The 24103-nt window shown below is 42.8% G+C and overlaps 2 protein-coding genes across 4 annotated transcripts in view; one reads left to right on the top strand and one right to left on the bottom strand.

The window, feature by feature from the left end:
- POLR3A (RNA polymerase III subunit A) overlaps positions 1–9678 on the bottom strand; it is a 37789-nt gene extending 28111 nt beyond the window's left edge. For both annotated transcript variants that reach the window (XM_076338410.1, XM_076338411.1), the window contains exons 1-11: positions 9612–9678; positions 8940–9075; positions 8244–8381; positions 7525–7696; positions 6055–6209; positions 4850–5089; positions 3725–3887; positions 3389–3525; positions 2733–2836; positions 1865–2006; positions 1198–1338 (exon numbers count right to left, since the gene is read on the bottom strand). In XM_076338410.1, the coding sequence (XP_076194525.1) occupies positions 1198–1338; positions 1865–2006; positions 2733–2836; positions 3389–3525; positions 3725–3887; positions 4850–5089; positions 6055–6209; positions 7525–7696; positions 8244–8381; positions 8940–9075; positions 9612–9655 (1572 nt within the window). In that variant the 5' untranslated portion in view covers positions 9656–9678. The remainder of the gene's footprint in view (positions 1–1197; positions 1339–1864; positions 2007–2732; positions 2837–3388; positions 3526–3724; positions 3888–4849; positions 5090–6054; positions 6210–7524; positions 7697–8243; positions 8382–8939; positions 9076–9611) is intronic.
- A 649-nt stretch (positions 9679–10327) lies between these two features.
- On the top strand, positions 10328–16790 carry RPS24 (ribosomal protein S24). Of its 2 annotated transcripts, XM_076338412.1 has the most exons (7): positions 10328–10416; positions 11350–11415; positions 11773–11982; positions 12465–12575; positions 13476–13493; positions 15699–15734; positions 16591–16790. In XM_076338412.1, the coding sequence occupies exons 1-5, from the start codon at positions 10414–10416 to the stop codon at positions 13479–13481; spliced, it is 396 nt and encodes a 131-aa protein (XP_076194527.1). In that variant the 5' UTR covers positions 10328–10413; the 3' UTR covers positions 13482–13493; positions 15699–15734; positions 16591–16790. The 2 variants fall into 2 exon arrangements, with proteins under 2 accessions (XP_076194527.1, XP_076194528.1); XM_076338413.1 differs by lacking the exon at positions 13476–13493 and having other exon boundaries at positions 10329–10416.
- The last annotated feature ends 7313 nt before the right edge of the window (positions 16791–24103 follow it).

The raw sequence follows: 24103 nt of genomic DNA, 5'->3' as shown, positions 1-24103 counted from the left end.
CACTGGTATTTCATTTGTTATTCAGAAGGAAACTTACCATTTAAGACAGTTATTTTAGCAAAAATGGTAAAAGCTTATTCTAAATCAAAGTACAGCCGTCTTCAAAAAGATAGAAAAAATAAACTAGAAGTTTCAGTTCACTACAGTTCACGCAAATCTATTGACAGTTAAGGAATAATTTGAGAATAATTACTGGAAATAACATATTCTGTTTCCAAAGCAGAAGTTGCAGTCAACTTGATGTGTCTGGTAGGTTACTGTTCAAACGGGACAGGGAAGGGAAGACCAGCTAACTTTGAGAATCTGAGCAGGGACAAAAGAGGTTATGCTCACTACAGGGAGCTAGTGAAGTATTTCAAGTTGCGTGGTCCCTACTGATATGCAATAATCAAGCTAGCCACTTCCACTAGCCCCATTTTCTTATGCCTTACTCAGACTACTGCTCCAGTTAATCACCCCCACCTATGCAGCACAGTTTTGCCTGAACATAGGCCCACACAAACCTGAATCACACACTTTGCGGGGGGGAATTTTCTTTTTAAGCTCCCAAATGAGTTCAGCAAGCCAATACACCCCGCAGCCAACAGTTGTGTTGGTACATCTTCAGTAGCAGTGGCATTCAGTCACCCTAAAGGAGCAATGTACTGGAAAATCCTCAGATTGTCGATACTGACTCTAACACCACAGATCAATGCCTGCAACCATCAGATCCCTCTTTATCTACCCTTCCTTCTCCCTTTTTTCCCCCTGCCCTAAGAGCCTACTGTCTCCTGCCTCCTCTGGTAAACTGCCTTCTCCGGTACAAGCACACCATTGCTGCCCCATTTCCAGTTGGTCTGACCGCCTGCAGTTGCTGGGCTGTCAGACCAGAAAGCAAAGTATGGATCTGTTTGGTAACAGAGCCACCCTATTTTGGTAGCAATCACTAAGGACAGTCAGGCAGAAAAATATCGATGACATCTACTTACTTAAAACCAATGAATTTTCCATGGATGCTAAATATCAGTCTATTAGACTACCATTGCGTAACAGTCCTAATTTATTCTAAAATCCCTTTTGCAGAGTTTTCAGGCAGCATCACAGTCACACATTATCCATACCCAGGAATCTTGATAATATCTCACATGCAAGTTAAGAAATACGGGGCTCAGTCCATCTGTCACTTGCAAAATCCCAACCCCAACATTATCGACATACCCCCATTAAAACAAGTGCTTCTGCTTTTGCTTCTTCTGTCTGAGGAAGGTGAAGGTTCATCTCATCTCCATCAAAGTCTGCATTGTACGGTGTACAGACACATTCATTAAATCTGAACGTCCTATGAGGTTTTACTCTAGCCTGCAAAAAAAAAAAAAAAAAAAAAAGTCATGCACATGCAGTCGAGCATGCTAAAAGATGAAACGCCATGCCCAAGCGCTTCCTTCTAGGCTTTATCCTCTCTTTTTATTACAGACATGAGTCAAAATTTCTAATTATAGGATTTAACTCAACCAGGAACTGAGAGAAATTGTACTCGGGTTATATTATACAAATGTAGCTAATAACTTCCATTATTAAGAATTTATACAAAGCACAGAAAACAGCATGCTTCGTAGAGATCACATCAACTCTACAAAAATGAAATGCTTACGCAAGAACAGATACCGAGGTCAATTACGGCTCTTAACAGAATTGTCCAGACAGCATACTGCCTAGTTACACATCAATTCCCATGCACAACTGCACTGGGTTCATGCCCGTCCCCACGCAGTAATTCAGAAGCAGCTGTTTACTTTTGTGTGTGCAAGAGATAAATATCAACAAAGGTAAACCACCTAATATTCAGGGATGCACTACCTGCATGTTAGGCTGTGTGTGCACTTACAATGTGAGCCATGATGCTCAGCTTGTGAAGAGAGGGCTGTCGATTGAACAGCACTATGTCACCATCTATAAGATGTCGCTCCACAATATCACCGAACTTCAGCTCCTGGGCCATCTTTTCCCGGTTTCCGTATTTCAAAAACCTTATAGTAACACATAACAAAGGAGTCAGAAGAAATAAAGTCAGAAAGATGTAAAGACAACTGAAAAGAAATTCTGTGTTTATAATGCAAGTTCTTCCATTAAATGTTGGAGTATTTGTATTACAATAATGAGAAGACAAAACTGGTGTGGATTGCATCATTAAACATCAGGCCTGCTGCTCTTTTAAATAATGAATGTATTTGTGACATTAGTTAACAAATCTAGTGTTATTAGTAAAACAAGTAAGAAAAAAGTCTACTTATAAAAACAAAGAATTTGCTTCAATTGTATCAGGGAGTATAGGGATTTTCACTCATATATTACGACTTCTTACTACCCATAAACTGACTGCAGATTAGCTCTCCCATGAAAACAGCCAGTACAACGTGCCCGGAACTGCCTGTTTTCATTTATCTCTGTACTACACCCTGTATTCCAAATACGAGAGACTTGGTCATTAAAAAAAAAGAAAAAAGACAAACCTAATTGCAGTTCAGTATCATCAGTATGTACACTTAAGCTTAAATCCAACAGATTATCTAAAAAGAAATTGTACACTAAACCCAATTTTTGGGTTACTTTTATTGTTACTTTTTGTTACTGCCCTTTATGAAAGATTCTCAAAATAAATTTTCATCCCTGTAGGTATAACTGTTTTCACATAGCAGTAAGAACAAGTTGACGGGGAGAGATAAAAAGTAAATCATTACAGATAAGCATGATACCTTTTCATCTGCGTGTGCCTTTGCTGTATGAAGTTGGCTCCAGGATGAATATCAGGACCATTACGGACAAGTTTCCTCATAAAATTAATATTTGCTTTGTTCACCTGTTGCATAAAGACTTCAATCAGAAACAAATGAAACACATTTCAGGACCTCTTGTTTTTGGTGGTGGCTTTTGCGTTTTCAAATTTTAGGCTCGACTGACAATCCTCCTCACAGCCTCAGCTGCGGAAGGGAACAGGCAGGAGGGAGTAGAGGAGGAAAATGTAAGCCAATCTTAGAGCGGAACAGCAGAGTGAAATTAAATTAAAAATCTGGGAAGTAACTTCAGAAATAAAAATACCCAACCGCTCCTTAGACAGATACACCAGACATACATATGAAGCTATGTATGAGTTCAAAAATTATCAAGCAAAACTCTCCTCTCTTGATACATCACTCCTTACACCATATGCCTTCACAGTACTCGCATATATCTGGTAGTACAACCTTCATTCACCAGCAGCAACACAACTGGCTAAGCGTCACCGAATGACATTTCAAACATAAAAGCAATACATTCACTCCCTTTTATAGTAAGGCTATAAGGAAGGACAACACTGATGTCTGGTAGGAAAAAAAAAACATAGAAAAGGTTTTGGTTCTACACTACATACCTTTTCAGGAAAAGTTAGTATTTTAGCAACATGAATAGGCACTGCTACTTCATCTATTCTTAAGTTAGGATCAGGTGAAATGACTGTTCTGCCAGAGAAATCCACTCGCTTTCCAGACAGATTGCCTCTAAACCGACCTAACAAAATAAGCAAGTGAAAACTTTTTATATGAAAGTTGTTTTCAAAATGTTATCTGTTAAGACAGGACATTAGAAAAATCCTTCAAGGTACATCACTGAAGCACAACACAATAGTAACAGAGACATGCTTTGGAATAGCAAATATTTGTGGCTTAATTAAAAAAAAAAATAATTAAAAACAACTTTCTAGACAAACCTTGCTTTCCCTTAAGTCTCTGAACAAAACCTCTGGTCCATTTTTTAGGTGCCATGTTGAGAGGAATTCCCGAGAGCTCGCTGTTAATGTACAGGGCACACTGCAGTTGAAGAAAGTCCCAGTCTTCCATAATCATCTGTGTTTTGGCTCCTGATATCCTGTGCTAAACAAAATAGCCATCCATTTCAGAAAATAAATATAGCAACACGTATTAAGCTAGCAAAGAATTTTTCTGATATGAGTACAACTCTTCTTTCGAAAATAATGTTAAAAAACCTTCATACACTGGAATGAAAAAGGCGAGACAACTTTCTAACAGGATGCATATTGCTATAGCATAAGGCTATTCACAAGACAACCCAGCAAGAAATTTCTTTTGACTAGCACTGGCTTTGGACAAATGCTGACAAAGCTATGCATTTGTTTAAATTACATTTTTTTCCAAGCCACTTAAGCTAATATAACGTCACAGACAGGAAAATCACCAGTCGTTAATAATTTTTCAAGTCACAGGAGTTAGCGCTCACTTGATTTCGTTTTCCTGACAACAGACCAGTTTTGAAAAGCCTGAAAAGCGTTAGTCTGGCAGAACTGTTCTAAACAAATGATAAATTGCCAAATTTACTTCTAGTCTCAATTTGATAACCACGCTAACTGAAACCTGATTTCTTAAGAACAGATGGTGGAATAAAGAAAGGACAAAGATGTAGTAAAAAAAAAGAGGAAGGTCTATGTGGAAAAAAACCCCCACAACAAACCAATAGGTACGTTTTCATTGTAAGTGACCACTCAAAAAGTATCGTAGTCGGGGGGGGGGGGGGGGGGGAGAAAAAAAGAAAAAAAAAAAAAAAAGAGAAGAGTTTACACACCAGAACTCAAATGAAAAAACATTTCCCGTGATCCACCGGCAGATCTTCAGCAGGTCCTACGCTGCAAGCAGCCAGCCAGTTCCATCGGAAGCACTTTCCTCTATTTCTTTCAATAAAACCCCAAACGACACAGCAGTACAGTACAGACTGCTTGCTAGATTGTAAGCAGTAAGACAAGAAAAAACACTCCCTGTATTCAATTCTAACCAAATCTTTTTGAAAGCAACAGTCTCCGAGAGCTTGAAGGATGACTCACCTTTTTTATTACATCATTGAGGAAAATTATCTCCGTCAGTTTCATTGTTAAGTCATCTTCATTGGTGCCAGACTTCAAGTCACTCACCACAGAGGGTCTGATACACAGTGGAGGCACCAAGAGTCGCGTGAGGATCAAATCTGAAGGTTTACCTGCTTCCGGGTTCATTAGAAGCAGAGGGATATCTTCCGCTGGGATTCTTTTGAAGAGGTTCAATACTACTAAAGGATTTAAGTTTTCCTACAAAATCCGTGGGAGAAAAGGGAGAACAAGCCATCATGTAACAGTTTCAACGCTTCCCCCCTCCCCTCATTTACTGATGGTTCAAAAAGAAAGTGTTTTAAAAAGACAAATAGAGAAGAACTATTAACGCAAACAAAACTACGTTTTATTCCGAACCAATGCTTTTAGCATCTCAGGTACTAACTTGCTATTTTCTTTCCTTCCTTTTTTTCCTTATACGTCAGTGTTTACTTCTCATCATGTTATTCTCTTTTTTTTAAACAGTTATCTGAGAGTATTTCATAGTTACTTGTCAAAGCAACTCAATGAAGCTCTTAAAACAAACTTATGGTACATTGTATTTATTTTATTAGTAGGAACTAACATGAATTACAGTGCTTTCTAGAGGTTTTTTTTTAAAAATCTCATTTCTCTCTTAGTACAGCTATTGCTGCAGTATAAGGAAGTCCAGATACTCATTACTTTTTCTGTCTAAATATGTACCCCAGGATTTTCCCAGCTTTCAAAGAGCAGAAGGAAACATAACTGCACACAGTGCAAAGCTGAATGAAACAAAAAGGTTAGATAATTAAGTCTCATCTCTCCTTCTCAACATTAAGCTCTGAAGAAAAAAGAATTTCTGTGTATTGTAATAATCTCAGAGCTACAGTAGATCTACACGTACACGCAGAGCTTCTATGGGACTTTCTTCTCCCTTTTCTAGCTTAGGGAAGTTTCACACACCAAGAATATCCCCCTTCTTTACAGACAGAAAGCTACATATCAGAACATACCAATAAACCAAATTTCTCATTTTTGCAAAGTTAACATGATTGCAAAAAATACAAACATTCCTCAAGCGTCTTTTGGTATATGAAAATCTTGGATCGCCACAAGGCTTAAGCTGCTACATTGAAAACCTTTGAGGAGTTTTATTTCAAGCACAAAAGCGAGCAGAAAATTTAAGTCGTAATAAAATTCACCTGAGCTCTTCCCAGTAAGGGTTCTACTTCTTTGTTATGTTCTATGGCAGTTTCAAAGGACTGGAGAAAAGTAGATACTATCGGATCTACCACTTTCTTATTGGTCTTGTACTTTTCATGTATTATTTTCAACAAACCACACTTCTTCACAGTTCCTGCAAGAAAATAAACATGGGTTGTTTTTCTTTTTAAACAACACCCCCCCCCCCCAAACTTAAAATGAGTAAGCCACAGTTCCAAAACTAGTTAAACCTTCAGTGAACACAAGAATAGAATAAAACTTTATCAGCTTTATTAACCAGTTTCCTAAATTCACAAAACACAAAGGGAACAAATCAGGTCACGTCTAAGGAGACACACGGCTGGCTTGGCGTGCCTAGATCACGATGTGGCTTCTGAAGCTGAGAGCAGGTGGTTTAGCCCACACCTGAATTCAGCTTCCCCTCAATCACAGCAGATATTTCTTTTAAAGCAGAAGTTTCCACACTAAAAACAGGACTGAGGTGTGCCATTTATATATCATCCCACTGTCTTCTAAAGTAATTTTGGAAGGGAATTGTAAGAAGAATCTGACAACATCATGCAGGTAACAGTATTCATAAAACTTCCACAGACTAGTACAAGTGCTTTCCAAACTCAACTACTTTTACTGAGGTGTGCTCACCTACCACTTAATTTTGTAAATGCCTATTGTTTGTGCCCCCTAAGTGTATACGTGGCGCTTACAATGAAGCAGGTCTCTCTCTATTTATTTAGGCTGTTGATCGTTACAACGAACAACCCAAAATTTTCATAAGTTAAAACTGTAAAATTTTAAGTTATGAATTAACCATCCACTATGAATCTGTAACGCCGCAAGTCCTTTAACAGCAGTATCACTTGATCAGAGTACATGAAGAAAAATATACCTGTTCTGAAAACCAAATGTGAAATCTTGTTAAGATACTCTGCCCTGAAGAACAAACTCCAGTGTAACCCAAGATGATCACAGCTCAAATACTGCCAAACTGCAGAACATACCCTCTTAGAGGACGACAAACACGTCAAACATTAAGAAAGATAATTTAATATAATGATGAAAAATCAAGTTCAGTCAAAATGTAAGCCTATAAATGCTTCTAAGTTACGGTACTGATCACTGACAATAGCTCCCAGTATTTTCAAAAACATGTTGAACAGGGGGGGTTTTGCCATTATTCAAGTATCCAATATTGGTTGGTGCCATGAAGAGATACCCCATGAAACAGAACAAGCAACGAGGACAATGTCTCTATCCACATAAATGAGCTGTGAGCAAGCACGTGCTTGGCATTAAGAACGCAATTACCTGATTCTTAATAAAGGCCAGAGAGAATACCCATTAGCTGTGGAACGAACAAGGATATTCAAGATTTTGATGCCTATCACAGCCACCAAGGTCGTAACCATCACAGCAGATAACTATCACTAACAGCTAATGCCAACACTCACCATTAAAGGCACCACAGTAAGGACAAGTGTTTTTCTTTCGGCACTTTTCAGACACTTTCTTTTTTAGCCCTCGCTTCTGAAGATACGTAAGGCCAGGTCGCTTCAGGTAATCCAAAAATTGTTTTTTTTCTTCCACCGACAGCATGATACGGCAACAGGTTTTGCAGATCATCTTAAACATAAATGCATATAAACACAGTTGTTTAACAGATACACGCAGAGTTGTAACGTCTTCTACTGTAACTTAAGTTCTTCTACAGAAGGCAGTTTTTTGAATGAAATACAATGGTCTTGGTTGAAAGACCAATTCATATGCGGTAACACACAAAAAAAAGTACATGGGAAAAAAAAATACAGTCAGTGAGGCAAATCCTTATCTAAGCTCTGCAGGATCTTAAAAATCCAGATATAAAGCAAACCGAGCTTTGATTTACTGGGATGTCCTAAAAGGCAAGTTATACTGCATACATTTAATTCAAACTACTACAGAAAAATAACGGATTAAATTAATCAGTCTGAGGTTATATAAAATAAAATGGATGTATTTACATCACTAAGACTGGTATTTAAATACATATATTTTACAAAACACAAGACGCATAAAGATAAAATAATACAACCTTATTTTGGTCTTCCCAATTACTCTTTCAAGCATCATCTTTTCTGATAATTTCCTTATTCTAGACTAGAAACCGATGTCAAATCATGATTGTGTTTACCTGTAAGATGCCTATCACAGCTTTGAAGTATCCAACGTGAAAACAGGGCAGTTCTAAGTCAATGTACCCATAATGTCCTAAACAATCAGCTAGATTTTTTCCACAGGTTTCACAGGGACGGTCTTTTTCACTGGTTCCCTTTGGGAGGAGGGGAACACACGCACAGAAAAAAAAAATTAGCTATAATCAACTGAATACATAGAAAATACAACAGTTCCTAAGCTAGTGAGCTATCCTGGCAGCAGATGCACAGCACTTACTCCTTTTTCCCAGCATCAGAAGCACGTCAGTAGCATTACATTCACTCCAAACCTTCAGAAAAATGCCGTTCACACGCAGGCCCCAGTGACAGCAGCGACATTAACTCATACAGCTTTTGCCACTGACCTACAGCCCGCTAATCTACAACACGGTATTTTGTAGATGGATGTCTCTGGGTCTCCCAACAACTAGGCAGAAAGAACTCATCTCTCGCCTCAAAAGAAAGCTTCCCTGAACCGTCCAAAAGCATGAAGAAAGTAGCTGTCACGGCAACCGACAGTCTATGCAATTCAAGTAGAGACACATTGGCACATATTTTGGATGAGCAGTAAATTTATGAGCAGTAAATTTCAGTCATCCCAACTTATTTTTAACCCCTCGAAGTAATTCTACAAAAAGAGTTTGGAACACCCCCCCCCCCCCCCCGCTTCTCACCATGCGATGGTCAAGTACTCCATACTGCAGCGGGGAGTGATGGTTGTCCTGACTATACAAGTTTTTGCTAACCACTTGAATGTGAGCTTGCTGGCGCATCTCTTCTGGAGATTTCATGCCAAAACAGATGTGGCTTCTAGGATGGGAAATTTCACACGGATGTATGAGCACAAACGTATGCAGAAATACTGGCGACTACAGGCGTGCACACGCGCATATGTGTTTAGAAGCAACACAGGGGAGGCTAAGGTGATTCACAATACTGCTGAAACTGGTTCTTTTTGGGTAACTATGAAAAAAACAGCGCTCTTCTGCAACGAGCCGGGGGTTATAGCTGGGGGGGGTGTGTGTGGGGGGTTAACGATGTCGTTGGGCCAGCCCGCAGCCGCCCGGGCGGACAGCCCCCCGCGGGCCTCGCCAGCAGCCTGAGCCACGGCCCACGCCGGCGCTTTGGGAGGGGGACCAGCCGCCCCCCGCCCCCCTCCACGCCCAACTTCTTCCCGGCTCCCTTTACAGCGGTGGTGCCAGGCCCTGGGGTTTCTGCCGCTCGCCGCCACCGGGCCCCACCCCGCCACAACGCCGGGTCCCTCGGCGCCGGGCAGCCCGCAGGCCGCCCGGGAGCCTCCCCCCCCCCCCCCCCGCGCAGGACGCCGCAGAGGCCGCCCCACTCACATCTTCTTGGCCACGTCCGTCTCCCTGAACTGCTCCTTCACCATGGCGGCGGCGGGGCGGGGGGAACCCGGCGGCGGGGGGGAAGGGGGGGAAACCCGACGGCGGGGGGGGGACGACGACGACCCGGCGGCGACCCCCGAGCGTCCGGCGGGGCTGCACGCGGCGGCGCGGAGCCCGCCCACCCGGCGGGGCAGAGCGGCAGCGGGGCAGAGCGGCCTCCGCCTGCAGCGCCCCCTGCTGGGGCGCGGGGGCGGCCCTCCCGGGCCCTCCCCCGACAGAGGCCGGCGGCCCCGCCGCCGCCGCCCGGCCGTTCCTCACGGCCGCCTCTCACGCCGCCTCCCGGCGCTCTCGGGGGCTCCGCTGCCGACCGCGGCACCGTTGCGATCCAAGCGCCGCCGCTCCCCCGGGTGCCAGGCACCCTGCCGCCCAGCTCGCTACACGGCACCGCGTTCGGTTTCCCCACGGCCGGCCCCGCTCAGCCGGCAGCGGGACAAGGGGGCGGCGGGGCGGGAGAGCAAAACCAGCCCCGCCGCCAGCGCGACAGCACGGCCGTGCAGCGGGGCAGTCCGCTCGCCTCGCCACACAGCCGGCCGCGGAGGCCAGGCCGCGCCGCGCCGCGCCCCCCCCACCCTGCCCATCAGGCACACAACGGCCACCCCCGCCGCCTGGCTCCGGCTCCGGCAGGGACAACCCTACGCGCGGCTCCGCCCCCGGCACGGAGGACCCCCGCGCCGCCTTATGATTGGCTGCGGCGAGGGCCTCCTTCCTTTCCTCGCTCGCTGCCGGGGAGGCCGCCGCCGAGATGGTGAGCGTCGGGCCCTGCCGGCCGGGCATCCGCCCCGCGCTGCCGCCATCCTGCCCCCGCGGGGCCCCGAGCCGCCGCGGCCCGGCGGGCCGGCCCGCCCGCAGCGGGCTGCGGGGGTATGGCGGGAGCTGAGCCGCGGGGGTTTGTCCTCCCGCTTCCAGCCGGGGCTCCCGCGGCCTGGCCGCGGCGCCTCGGTGCCGGTTGGGAGCGGCGAGCTCCGGGCCGGTGTGGTGGGCCGGTGTGGTGGGCCGGTGTGGTGGGCCGGTGTGGTGGGCCGGTGTGGTGGGCCGGTGTGGTGGGCCGGTGTGGTGGGCCGGTGTGGTGGGCCGGTGTGGTGGGCCGGTGTGGTGGGCCGGTGTGGTGGGCCGGTGTGGTGGGCCGGTGTGGTGGGCCGGTGTGGTGGGCCGGTGTGGTGGGCCGGTGTGGTGGGCCCGCCGCGCTGCCGGTGGGTAGGGGCAGCCCTAGGCTTTGCTAGTGGTGTAGCATCGCCCTTAAGGTGTTAAGGATGAGCTGTAGGTCGTGCTCGTCTCTCAGCCTCCGGGCTGTTCTTGCCTGAAAGCGCCGCAGAGGCGGTAACGCGTCGGTTTGCTGAGGAAACTTGCCTTGTCCTGCTGTGGCGCTTGGGCTTGTAGTCCACGGATTGCGTTAAAAGCCGCCTCAGCCTCTCAGAACGGTGGAGGTGCGCGTGTCGCCACGTTGTTTGGAAACCGAGGGTGTCTGTCATCAGCTGATGTGTACTCAAAGTGTGCTTTATAGGGGCGTTATCTGTAGCCCAGGACCAGTCCCCTTAGGCTATGAGTTCACTGTCAGCATCTGAGAGACCACCGACTGTAGTGGGTAAATGCTGTACCCTGCATTATTGATATACATACTACGTTTGAATTGTACACGTCGCTATTGTTTTGTCTTACTTCTTGGTATTTTCTCTTGCAGAATGACACAGTGACCATCAGAACCAGGAAGTTCATGACAAACAGACTGCTTCAGCGCAAGCAGATGGTAAAAATACAGAAAACTGCTTTGAATTGCTTGTCCGTTGGTCCTGGGCTGCAGGTGTTCTTTAGCCACTATAAGTAAGGGGCCCTTAAAACCTCCAGAGTCCTCCTTGTGAGAGCTTATAGGTTTAAATGTGTTGATGCGTGCTGAAGGTAAATCTTGATGGTGAGGTAGTGAGTTGTTTTGTCTCTTGAGGCGGGAAACTGTTAAGAACACTTTGGTATCAAATTAATAATACTTTCTGCTGCTGAGGTGGGTTAGTTTAAGTGTTAAGCTCGCGGTGGGACTGTAGGGCCTGGCTGTTGTACTGGATGTTGACCTTCTCTTGCTTTCATGCAACTTGTCAAAATTCCTTCTTAGGTGATTGATGTTCTTCATCCTGGGAAGGCCACAGTCCCCAAAACAGAAATCAGGGAAAAGCTGGCAAAAATGTACAAGACGACCCCCGATGTGATTTTCGTCTTTGGCTTCAGAACTCACTTCGGTGGTGGCAAGACAACAGGTTTTGGCATGATCTACGATTCTCTGGACTATGCAAAGAAAAACGAACCAAAGCACAGGCTTGCCAGGGTGGGTTGTTTTCTGGTAACTTGAAAGCAGTTGGGATGGATGTGAAGTGTTTAGTGATTCGTGATTTACTCGTATAAAAGCTAAATTTTTGTGAAAGTACTGTTGGTGTACTCGGAGCTCTATAAGAGGCCTTAAAATAATATAGGCTAGCTTCTGCATTTGCAAAATAGGGTAAGTTTTTTATTGTTTATTATAGGGGGATCACAAAGGCGAAATCGATGTTACCAGTGACATTTAGCAGTAATAGATGACTGACCACTGTTAAAGGTCTTCGAGAAGCGTAAGAGATGAGACTGATAGATATGCTACTGTAGCGCTTATATTCTGTGCTGAATCGTTCATTAACTAGTGAACTTGTCTCACTACTTAGCTAGTATTTCAAATTTAAACAGTATTTGCAAAGTCCAGAAATAGCGAAACTTAAATTCAGACATTACTATCGGTGAAGCAAAGTTAAATGTAACTTTAACTGTTTTTAATAGCATGGCTTGTATGAAAAGAAGAAGACTTCTAGGAAGCAGCGGAAGGAGCGTAAGAACAGGATGAAGAAAGTCAGGGGCACAGCCAAGGCAAATGTTGGTGCTGGCAAGAAGGTAGGATGAGAATATCTGTAAGTGGAGTGAGCGTGTTGCCTTTGAAACGTTGATTAGAAATTCTTCAACGGAATAACGTTGTTTTTCTTCCATTTTTTTTTTCACCTGTTCTACTGGATAACAGAAGGTAATCTGTGTGGTGTTGTATAGCTTCTTACCAGCTCAGTAGCTTAGTTTTGCTCCTCACTGCTGCAAGCTTAGCTGATAGAATGTGGAATAATGCTTCTTAAATGATTGTTTCCTACATGTCACTTGAACTAAAGTTAAACTTTTGTAAATCTAACAGTATGGCTCTAATCTCGTAACTCAGCCTTGCAATATACAAATTAGATATTATTAACACTTGTTACTCAGACTACCTAAATACCTAATGCTTACTCCACCAAGTTACTGTTATTTATGGTGTTATTTATAGAGGAGTTTGTGTTAAGGATGTGTGGTGCTGTAGGCAGTGAGGACAGTGTGCAAATAGAAATAAGGCAGAATGCCTGCTCTATCCTGGTTTTAAGTGACTGATTCCCAAGACAGTGGGTTTTTTTTTTTTTACCCCTGGTGGGACCCTCCTGTGCTGTGGCTGGAACTTGATACCAGCTTGCCAGGTGTGCAGCTGGGACGGAGACAGAGTTCCTCTGTCATTAAAAAAGAAAAACCCACCAAAACTGAGGAGTAGCCTGGGTGTGAAGACAGTCATCTTCCTTAGCAGCTTTTTTGCCCCTGAAAAACGCTGAGTAAGCTGTGCAGCTAAGTGGGTGTTCTCCAGGTGTTATAACAAGGGAAGACGGGGCGATGGGTTTTGACGCTTAGCTCTGTAGCTGCTAGAGTGCTTTGACAACTCGAACTTTAGTAATCTTCGCTTTTGCTTTTTTTTTTTTCCCCTACTTTCTTGGAATTCTCCATCAGAAATGAAGTATCTAGCAGGTACTGAAAACCAGCATGGATGTGGTGACTGAATTATACATCACTGAAACACGTGCCCATCCTTTTAGTTGAAGCACTGTACTGCCTTGCATGCGTGCATGTTTGTTTTAAACTTGGTTCTGTCCTGTAAGGGTTCGGGTAACTACATGATGAACTTTATTCCGTGTGACTTAGAAATAAAATTTGGCTAATAGCGAACAAGATTTTTGAAACTAGTGAAACGACATTAAGGAATTCCAAATGAGAAGAAATCAAAGAAACTCAATGCTCTTGATTTGAGGCATTGGTTCAAAACACCCCAGGTTCTGATTCAAAGTAGTACAGTGCAATCGCGTGTGTAACCTGACCTTTGTGTGAAAGTAGTTGTGCATCTTTATGAAAACTAAGTCACATCACAGCTTTGTGCATTTGAGGCGGTGGTTGGAAACGATGCAGTTGTCAGCATTAAACTCTATTTAACTGTTGCCCTGCAGTATTCCAAGTTAAGACACAAACCACAGTGGTTCCTCTGTGAAATTAGAATCTTCACTTACTGTATAAATGCAGTTCTTGTTACCATTGGATGGAAATAAACCAGTGTTGCTGCGAAGTACTAGATAAGATTTGGAGCCCTTTTTCTTTCTGTTTTAATGCTGTTCTAGTAAGTCTTACAATTGTTTACAGTATAACAGCACAAATTAGCATTTGGTATAGTAGTAACACTAACGTACGCCCTCTTGTGAATGTCAAGGGAGTCGTTTAGTGTTGCACTGATACCAGTAGTATGGATGAACTTCTTCCCTTCAAGAATTTTGCACTTGAAAGTAGCTGTTATTGACTGTTAATACAAAATGGTTAAATGACTGTCACTTGGATTACTAAAGCTGTCCAGTTCATAGAAATTCTCTTAAAGCTTATAAACACTTTAGAAATCAAGACCAGGATCACGTGCTGTGATAATTATATAGCAGATGTGACTTCTGTATCAAGTGCTTCTCAAACTAGCATGCAATCTCAATAGTAGGCGAACTTTGTTTTGGATTAGAGGTTTTTTTAATGACTTTCAAAACTATCTTTTAATTGATAAGTGTGCATGGGCTAGGCCTTATTTGTTCACCAGTTTTGTTAATCTTTGTGTCCTCGCATTAGACTTAAACTAAAGGCAAAGTAATTTACGTGCTTTCTGGAAAACTTGGTTGAGAAGAGTTCTGTGCTGCATCGCAGAAAAAAGCTTGCGGAATACACTTGTGTCTTAAAGCTTTGTCTTGAAAAATGCATGTTCAAACATAACGGTGTGGCATGGTTCAACATCCTTTATCACAGCCGTGTGGAGGAATTTTTAGTTGGAGTCCTGCAATATGTTTTGGAGTCCGCCTGCACAATCTGTGAAAACCGTTTATCTCAGAAATGTGTAGGCGCTCGATTCTGAGACATCTTCAGGCAAGTCTGTATTGTTCTGTGAGTTATGTACCATGTAGTCACAAAAACTATTGAAATGGTGAAATCACACTTGAATAGTTTTTCTTGAACTTTTAAGTCAGACATCAACTGTGCTGATGTCTGACTGTTAAAAGTTTTCTTTGGTGCTTCCTTTCACTTCTCACTCCTTCAGAATTCCCATTCTGGTTTCCCTGCAGTTTCAAGAGAAGTATTTTAAAGTAGTTCGTGTTATTTAACGTATTCTTAGCTCTATAGCTAGCTGAGCTCACATAAGTTTGCAGCAAGTCTTGCATGAAAGTTTGCAACGAGTAGATGTGGATGCTCCTCACCTAGTGTTTGCATTCAGAGCAAATGCAAAAAAAAAAAACCACCAGACCCCACCCTACCTTTTAATGTCACAACTGTAGTTGTTGACAGCCTTTGACATGTGAGCTTTCCAAACAAATGTTGTTTTTTAAAAAACTTGATCAAACAGAAGCGTGGATGGATAGGCACTTCAAACCGTTGGAGCCTGTGGGCGTAATTGAACATGCAGTTGCATTCTGAGTATTACTTAAGCCCTAAACAGCTATTGTTAGGTCCCTTTTGAGTTTGAGGGAATGCATGAAATCTAAGTCTTCAGCCTCTATAGTAGTCAAAACTTTGAGGTTTTCTGTCACATTTCGCTGTGGTAATTGAAAAAAGCATATTGTGAGTGTCAGTAAAAAGCCCCAAAGCTCCATCTTCTACAGTAGTATAACTTTGATAAAACTATTCTCTTACTAATTAATGCTTCTTCTTTTTCAGTAAATGAACATACTTCAGGTGGGAAATGGATAACAGGTATGACTTTAGAATGCTTTGTAAGGGTAGACATTCAGTAGCCTGTTGTCATTACGATGGCATAGGTTTAACGTTGATTTATGCAAAGACCGTGGTACTGTGCTGATACAGAACCCAGTGCAAGAGTTAAGACGACTGTTGTGCTTACTAGTGAGTTGCTAATTTATGTCACTTCCACTTACATGAAATCCCCGATTAGTATAAAAACCAAAATAATAAATCGGGCAGCTCAGATTTGCTGTTGCTAAAACTGTTGATTATTTAGTCTTATTGTAAACAAAGCTTGCGTCTTCCTTTTGTAGGTATGCTAAGGAGAGGCTAGCACACCTTGGTTTTTATTGTCTTAAATAGATTACAGTAGTATGATTTCTATTTTGAGGATGGATTTCTGTTGTTCTCTTACAGATACTTCAAGTAAATTACTTATAAACAGACCTAATACTCTTTTAGACAAGTCCTAGGCTATATTTTTATATCTTTGCTGCAGAAACATAAGTGAGTTGGATGTGCTGTGGGCAGTAACTGTTAGAGACAAAACTCTGGTTTGATTACAAATGGTCCAACTAATTTTAAAGCAACTTAAACAGTCTGTCTGGGAGCTGATGTAGTGAGTATAATGTCTTAAACAGAAAGCTGGTAAAGCAATTGTAGCTTGTTGAGCTCTTCTACGGAAATGGTGTAATCGAGGCTCTCATTTATTCCCATGGCAGTACTGTGAAATTTTGAACGTTACGTTCTTCTCAGAGTTACTGTGGTTCACCTGCCTTGTTTGGGAACCAGTTTTTCAGGCTCTATAAAGGTGTGAGTATAAAAAATGTTTTAATCGTGTGGCACTGATCTGTCTTTTCCTTTACAGATTACATTATTCTATGAAGAAGTGTAGAAAGAATTACTCTGGAAAGAAGGTGCTCATCTGGCTTTGACAACAAATAAACGATGTCAATAAAATGCTGGTTTGCTCTTTAGTTTTGATTTGAAAGCTATCATTTTGTAAAGTCTGAGAAATTCAACATTGGTGCACTGTTTGCACTGAATTAAAATCTTTTCGTAATTAAACTACTCTCGTTTTGAGTATCAATTTGAAGAGAATCAGAGCTTTCTGTGGATAGTAGCATAACCTAGTTCCAAGCAGGCAGCGTTAGTTCATGGAGGTGGGCATGCTTTTGTCACCTGGTGTTCAAACTGGTTTGGAAAGTCCTTTTAAGATACGCTTGTTTGACTGCCTGTATTATATAGACCTGTAGCATACAGCTGAAGGGAGAACAAAACATGTAGACGAGATACTCAGAGCTGCCTAATTCCACAGTTTAGATTTTTGCTAATGAAGGAGTCGGGCATGACTTGTCTTTTGTTTCTGAGTTGTCAGGACAGGCTCTGGGGTCTGTCTCTGGTCTGCGAACTGTGCAGTACACCCCTGATTTTTCATCTGGTGGTGGTAAAGGAGTCACTTAAGATTGGATTAGTGGCTGGATGAGGCATGCTCTATGCTAGAAGTGTGGGCATTCTGGTGCAGGTGTTTAGAGTAGCAAGCAAAATAGAAGTTTCATGCTTTAAATAGGACTGAAACAGACTGGGCAGCTCTAGCAGCTGTGCTGATGAAGGCTCTGACTTGATTCTTACCTAAGTCCAGTATTTTTGAATTGTCCTACCTCTGTACTGAGGCAGAGTATTGTAACACAGGTAAGGCGTTTTTAGTGTTTGGGGGGGGAAACCAACAACCCTATAGTTAGAGCTGTTAAAGAGGTTGGAGGGGGATACTGTTGTACGGAAGCTACTAGGACAAGATCTGTTAAGTATAGATAAAGTACCTAATGCCTCTTCTAGTACCTTCGGTCCGAGTCTTGAACTAGTGGGGTTGCTATTGTCTGCATTCAGCAGCATCGCACTCTTGGCTGTACGGTAAATTTTCTGTACTTCGTGCCATAGTGTTTCTGCCTTTATTGAGGTTAGTAACTGGGCTTAGTAGGCAATTGCCCTGGTGAAAGGATAGGTACTCCAGTTTCTTCTAAACATAGGTGAACTAGTGATGTTAGACTAAGGGGATGGTGAAATGGAGTAATTGCTTCTGAAAGAAGAGTTTTGATTCTGAAGTCCTGAGGAAGTTAACAGGCTTTTTTACTTGGCAGACAGACCTTCAAACGTAGGTACCTATTGGATGTTCTTCCCAAGGGTTGTAAGTATGTTAAATTCTGAAGAGCTGCTAGAGGAGTACTGAAAGTGAGATTTGTGTTGCTACTTAGATACAGTATGTGCACTGAACTCGAGTCTGTAGATACGTCTTGAATAGGTGACAGGAAATTTCTGACAACCAAAAAGATTGTAAGGGATATGGAGCAAACGTTATGCACGTAAGGCTTAGAGCTAGAACCTAAACCTGTTTTTAAGGTAATACTTGCAGTAAACCCTTTCCATATATAATGTTCAAAATCAAAGGGAAGAAGAGTCATGCTATTAAATATAATTGAACAATCACTAGGGGGTAGTGTGAACACAGCAATACAAATACCAGGAGGACTCCTATAGCATTTTTTTCACAAAATAGGCTGAAAGGAAGCCAACTTGTCCCCTGCCACAGAGGTCAACTCCTTTGAAAAAGGTGCATTGAAAATAGTTGTGTTTAGTATCTGAGGCTTTAAGTGATATTTTTGTTTCACCAGTTCTTTTTTGAATTGAATGGAAACCATCTGTCTGAGTGAAGACCGCAGTTAATGTTTTGCAAATGTTTACTACTTGAAAGCTCTAGAGTGCTGGCACAAATTCTAGTTGCTCTTTTCAGAAGCCGCCTTACCTTAGTTTTAAGCGATCCGCAAAGGATCTATAAATAAGTGCTGGCATAAAGGTGTGTATGTCTTGCATAGTCTTGATGTTTTGACTTTACATAAACCGTTCTGTTCCGGGGGGCACGTACCTCTTGAAGCAGAACTTGGTTCTGGAGTTGGAACATTAAAGGTTCCCTTCTCAATTTTGTAATGTCTTAAATGCTTTTCATTACCGGTTCATTTATGAGGTACAGTAACTTTTTGAAGCAGATGGATTGAAATGGGCTTATTGCCTGGTGCTGAAATTTGGTATTGGATGCCCCATTTCGATGATACAGATTGACAGCGGAAAAATACCTAGTGATTCCATAAAATAATTGACTCTCTCCTTGTTGCATGGTTAGGTGATAACCACATACCCGTAAGCTGTACTGTTGTCTTACAACATGAGGCATTAAGCATAAAAAATGGGGAAGGGGACAAAATGCCATTAAGTGATCTAGAATTAACTGATCAAATCGGATCACCCTATCTGAGTTTTCCCACTCTTCTGCAACTTTCCGTGTTGATGTGGCTGTCCTTTGCTCCTATCGTTCCACCTGGAAAATGGCAGGCAACTGAACAGCTGTCATCTGAAATCTTGGTGCTTCAGCAGTCTGGAGACATAAGCCCCTCTTCACGTGAGCTTCTGTTACGCCAACATTTTGCCTTCGTACGCTAGAGTCTAAGCAATGTGTAGCGGATGTTCTGTGATGCAGAAGTTTAATGCACGTGTCATGCTGTGAAGAGACTCTAGGTTAATCCCCTTTCCTGTGCGAGGTAAGACAAGGGGAAAGCATTCATGAAGAGGAATCTTCACTTCTTTCCCTACTGTGCGCTGAAGGTACCCTTTTATTTCCTGCTGCTCTCGGCACATCCCATCATCTATAGGTAGTAGTTTTTGTTACTGTTGCCTGCTTTTAGGCTTTGGTCTGGCCCTCGTATTTCAGTATCTCGAGTGTTTTATCTATTTGATGACCAGTCTGGAGTCCAAATTAGACCGTGAAGGGTTTTTGGAGAAGGAACTTCTAAATTAAACCATCGATGAGTCATCTCAAATTGACATACGTGGAAAGACTTTCATTAACTCTTCACTATTTTTAATGGCTAGGACTTGTTTGAGTTGCGTGTTTTTTACAAGTGATATAATTACTGCAGAAATTGGGGGTTGTTTGTAGGAAGGACTCAAAATCGTGCAGCTGGACTAGTAAGAGTAAATGAAGTCTTCCTGTGAAATACTTGAAAAGCTGTGCAGAAGCCTCAGGGCTTGACTTAATTGAAACTGGATCAAGTAGTCCAGCTTCTTGCTGAGGTTCCACCTCTATGTTCAGTGAGATATATAAGGCACAACCAGATAACGGCGGCTTCCTTCTGAAGGAGATGGTAGTCTAGAAGGCAAAAGACAAACCACAGTGGATCAAGGAAAGATTTACCAGGGAAGCAGAGTCTGTTTGGAGGAGCAGAGATGAGTGTTTTGGCATCATAGAAAAAGATAACAACTGTGATACAGATGAAAGACGGTAAAATTTGGCAAAACCTGGGCAATGAGGTTGTTTTGTCTAGGGAGCAGCTTGTAACAGGCTCGAGAAAAAATGTTGAGGGAAAGAAATGAAGCTGATACCGTCAGTGGCTTGAAATATGTGAGGCATAATACGCTATGAGAAGACTGCAGTACCAATAGGCAGAGGGATAAAAGGGTGTTGTGGGTTCCTTTTGTTTATAGAAAATGTGTCATTTCAGGAATAAAGTATGCAGGTCACTATCAAATCTACTTGCAACAGTCGGAAGAAATTAACTTGTCCATATTTTTCTGGTCAGTTCCTGTACAAAATTAATTTTCACGTCATCAGTTTCCTACACGGAGGAAACAGAACATTGTCCTGTTGCAGCTGGTGGTACTAGATTCGTACAGTAAGTTTGAAATTCCAGTTGTGAATGCTCCCTGCTCCTGTGCTTCTATTCGAGCGAAACTAGATACATTGAGCCTTTTTTGGGGTGGGTATTTTGGTGGTGCGAAGAGACCAGTTCATCTTTTTTGCTCTGAATGCTGGAAAAGTTTCATCTGAGGAGGACAACTTTCCAATGCGGGTGGCAAATGTTTTTTTTGTTCATCGTGTTCCTAACTCAGTAGCAATAAGACTAAGTTATTTCTATGAACACAACTGTTACAAGGCCTCTAAGAGTAAAATGAGGAGGTTTAAGCGAGCTTTGACAAGTCAATGTCAGGAGTAGGCGCGTCCTAGTACATTAATGCTTTTGGACTCCTTTGCTTTATAGGGATTAAATGGAAACTTAGTCTTATGTTTGTTGCTAACTTTTGTGAACTCTAGTTATGTCTTAAAAAAAAAAAAGACTCCCCGGTGGAATTTTATCCTCATCTGGAATTCAGTAAGTTTCCTTTTAATGTTAGTCTTTGTAAGGGCTGCAGCTAATTAAACAGCTGCAAAAGTGGCTAAAAGGCATCCTGTGCGCTGGAAGAGAATTGTGGTTTTTTTCCCAAGAGCCGGCCACCGGCAGCCAGTACTACTAATAAGAAAGCTCCACCTTCCTCTCCAGTTACCGCTGTTCGTGCACAGAGATCCGAAGTAAGGTCGAGCAGCGTGCCGAGGCAGAAGGACGCTCGGAGCCTCTGTGGCTTCTCTTGGCGCGGTAGATGTTTGACAACCAGCAAAAGATGCGTGAGTGCAATGCTTCACTGGGGTGGATGATAACGGTTTGTACTTGTGTTCATCGGGTTAAAATACAGCTTGTTATCTAATGAAGCTGGCCAGGCTGCAAACTGACCCGCATTAGGAGGAACATGCTTCACTGCCTTTCGTGATGATCTGATTTGATTCTACTGGAGCTACTACCCTGCTATCGTTTTCTGTCAATTTTTGCTAGCCTGTTTGTTAAGCCAGGCATCGTTTGTGTTGATTTGCTAACAGGTTTCAATCACTGATGATAAAACTTTCCTGCAACAAAGGACATCAGACCCATATCTTCTGCACAGTGTTGCCTGTAAGTAGAAAATTGGGACCTACGCTTTCCTTTTTTAGTGTTTTCTATCTGGTTCAACAGCTAGTGTAAAAATCACAATGGAAGTGGCTTGACTTTTTTAAATTAAAAGAGGGGAAAAGTTGATTTTGTTTCACTGCTCCTTTATAGGTTGATGGGTCCCGCTACAGGCAGAAGTGAAATGAAGCCCTCTTTTTTTTTTTTTTAAGCATGTAGAGGGGTATCATAAAACTTAGGAGCTGTCAGAATCCATGTTTTAAGTATTTATTTTAATTGATCAGTTCTGGTTATTGAAGAAAGGTTGATCTAGGCCCTGCTTCAGGGCTTTACAAAAGTAAAGACTAAGGTAAGAACTTAGGATTGGGAGAAATTGCCTCATATTCACACGCAAATATTAAACTTCTATGTTTTTGAGGAGTTAATTAAAATGAGAGTATACTTTACCTAGCGTTGAACTCCCTAGTGTTTAAACAAACGCTGAAGCACTGTACTAATGCATAAACCAGAGAAAACATGGTGAAATTGAATTGTCCAGAGTCAGAGAAATGCTGAAAAGTAATCATCTGGCATTAAACACGGAATAAGTAAAATATGCATCAAAACTTTTTCTTCTTTTTATTAAATGGGAAAATCTTCACAGGCATAAATGTCTGCTAGTTGCCTTTTGTGACCGACTTGTGCGTCTGGAAAAAAAATATATCTCAGTGTGGTAAATGATTCCTTTAAAACCCTTTCTTTAGTTTAATAGTATTCTTTTGGCTCATACTCCATCGGTATGGCGTGCCGGGTAGCCTGGGGGAACGTCTCGGTGTAGGATACTTCTACGGAAGCTCTATCGCGGTGCTGCGCAGACCAAAGCTTGGAGCGTCTCCTTGGAAAAAGTGATGCCAGCGTTGGAGACAGGTGCAGGCACTCGTATGGTGCCGGCAGGACGTTATCAGACAGCCTTACAAAACCCTGTGAGGCTGGAACGTTCCAGTATTCCCACTTCACAGGCGAAGCGCAGAAGGACGAAGCACAAAGACTTTAAGTACCTGAGTGTTTTAAAAGCGTAAGTACAAACGTACTTCTGTACAAACAAATGAACCTCCTATTACTATAAAAATACCTCCTGGGGTGACTGGTCCCCAGGGCAGACAACGAGCAAATGTTGTGCTGGGGAGTTGAACCTCAGTGTCAAGGCTGACTGCTGGACTGGCTCCCTTCTCAGCAAACCAGAGACGGGACTTGGCTTCTGGGGAAATACTCTCAGTGGGAGGCTCCGTGTACGTGAAGCACCAAACGCAGCCAAGGCTCGGCCAGCTCTGCTCTGCCTCAGCGGTTTCCTACAACGCCGTCTTTGGGTCAGTAGCTGTGGGACGCTTGCACTTCAACCCGGCAGCTAGTCCGTGTTTGCTGTTTTGGCCAGTACCGTCAGCCTGATGCAATGCCCCTACCTAGGAACAGGTAATTCTTTCTGCTGGGTTCGGCTAGCTCCTGAGATGACTTTCTTTTCTTCCTTTAAAAGCTCTCCTCAGAGGCGGTGGGGCTAGCTGGCAGTATTTTAACCGTTTCTGCCACAGAAAAACTCCTGTGTATCAGATGTCTTGAAAAACAGATTTCCATGTCTCGGAAACATATTTCCAAGGGCTCGTGTGGGGATTAACTTTTACTTTTGTTGGTGATGATAGCCAACGTAATTTTGTACTGTTTTAGTCTCACAATTCAGCTGTACCCGTAACTGGCTGCTTAACTAGGGGCACTCTTCTGTGGTTCACAACTCATTCAGAATGTATGTCCCTACGTTCATTAGCAAAGCTCATTACTCCATAACATAAACAGCTTATACTTCAAAGTAAATACTTTGTGTGATCACTGCTGATTTTAATGTTTTAAGAGGTGGGGGAAGGTAGTTCTTCAGTCTTCCATCTTTTGCTGTCTCCTTAAAGAAGCCTGAGGTTTGTTTAACCCACCAGTCTCTGCTTAGCCAAGAGAGTATCTTGTCTCCATTCAAGCTGCCTGTTGCATACGGACCATGCCTCTTTCTGAAGCCTGTGTCGGTCCTTTCCACTCGCTTTTAGGGAATGCTACCTCTGTATGGCTGTTCCACTGATACATGCCTCAAGGCACATATCCTTAGTGATATATCTGCCCTTTTCTTGTGTTTCTATTTCACATCCCATCCCTTTCCGTCCCAATGGTGTCTTTGTTTCTTAGATTTGTTCTGCTTGCAGATGCTTTTTCTAGCTTTACTTTCCCGTAGACTGTAGGAATGAACAATAATCACATAGCTCATATAAAGCAATTTATTTATCAGTCTCTTTCCTAGTGGTTGATCAATGCTCCACTGGCACCTCCGTGGGTACAAGAGCCAAAAAACCTGGAGGAACCTGAAGTTGCCATCTCCGGAGTTGAGGAAAGATTGTAGAGCATTTTGTATTGCTGCTGTTCCGTGGATGAAAGGAGATACGCTTCCAAGGTATATCAAGGTGCCACACTTCAGTCCTACGTTAACCCTCTTTCTTTAGTAAAGATACAAAATAATTTCTGGAGGGTTTCCCAAGTAAAACAAACAAACCAACAACAAAACAAACC

The sequence above is a fragment of the Aptenodytes patagonicus genome, chromosome 5, assembly GCF_965638725.1.
Source record: "Aptenodytes patagonicus chromosome 5, bAptPat1.pri.cur, whole genome shotgun sequence".
NCBI classification, from domain to species: Eukaryota; Metazoa; Chordata; class Aves; order Sphenisciformes; family Spheniscidae; genus Aptenodytes; species Aptenodytes patagonicus.
The sequence above is the reverse complement of the archived record's forward strand: the minus strand, read 5'-3'. Positions and strand labels throughout refer to the sequence as shown.

What these genes read in the sequence shown, in the direction of transcription:
- RPS24 (XM_076338412.1), top strand. An exon ending in TGCTTCAGCGCAAGCAGATG is followed by an intron (nt 11,416 to 11,772) that starts GTAAAAATACAG and finishes ATTCCTTCTTAG; the next exon opens with GTGATTGATGTTCTTCATCC. An exon ending in CAAAGCACAGGCTTGCCAGG is followed by an intron (nt 11,983 to 12,464) that starts GTGGGTTGTTTT and finishes TGTTTTTAATAG; the next exon opens with CATGGCTTGTATGAAAAGAA.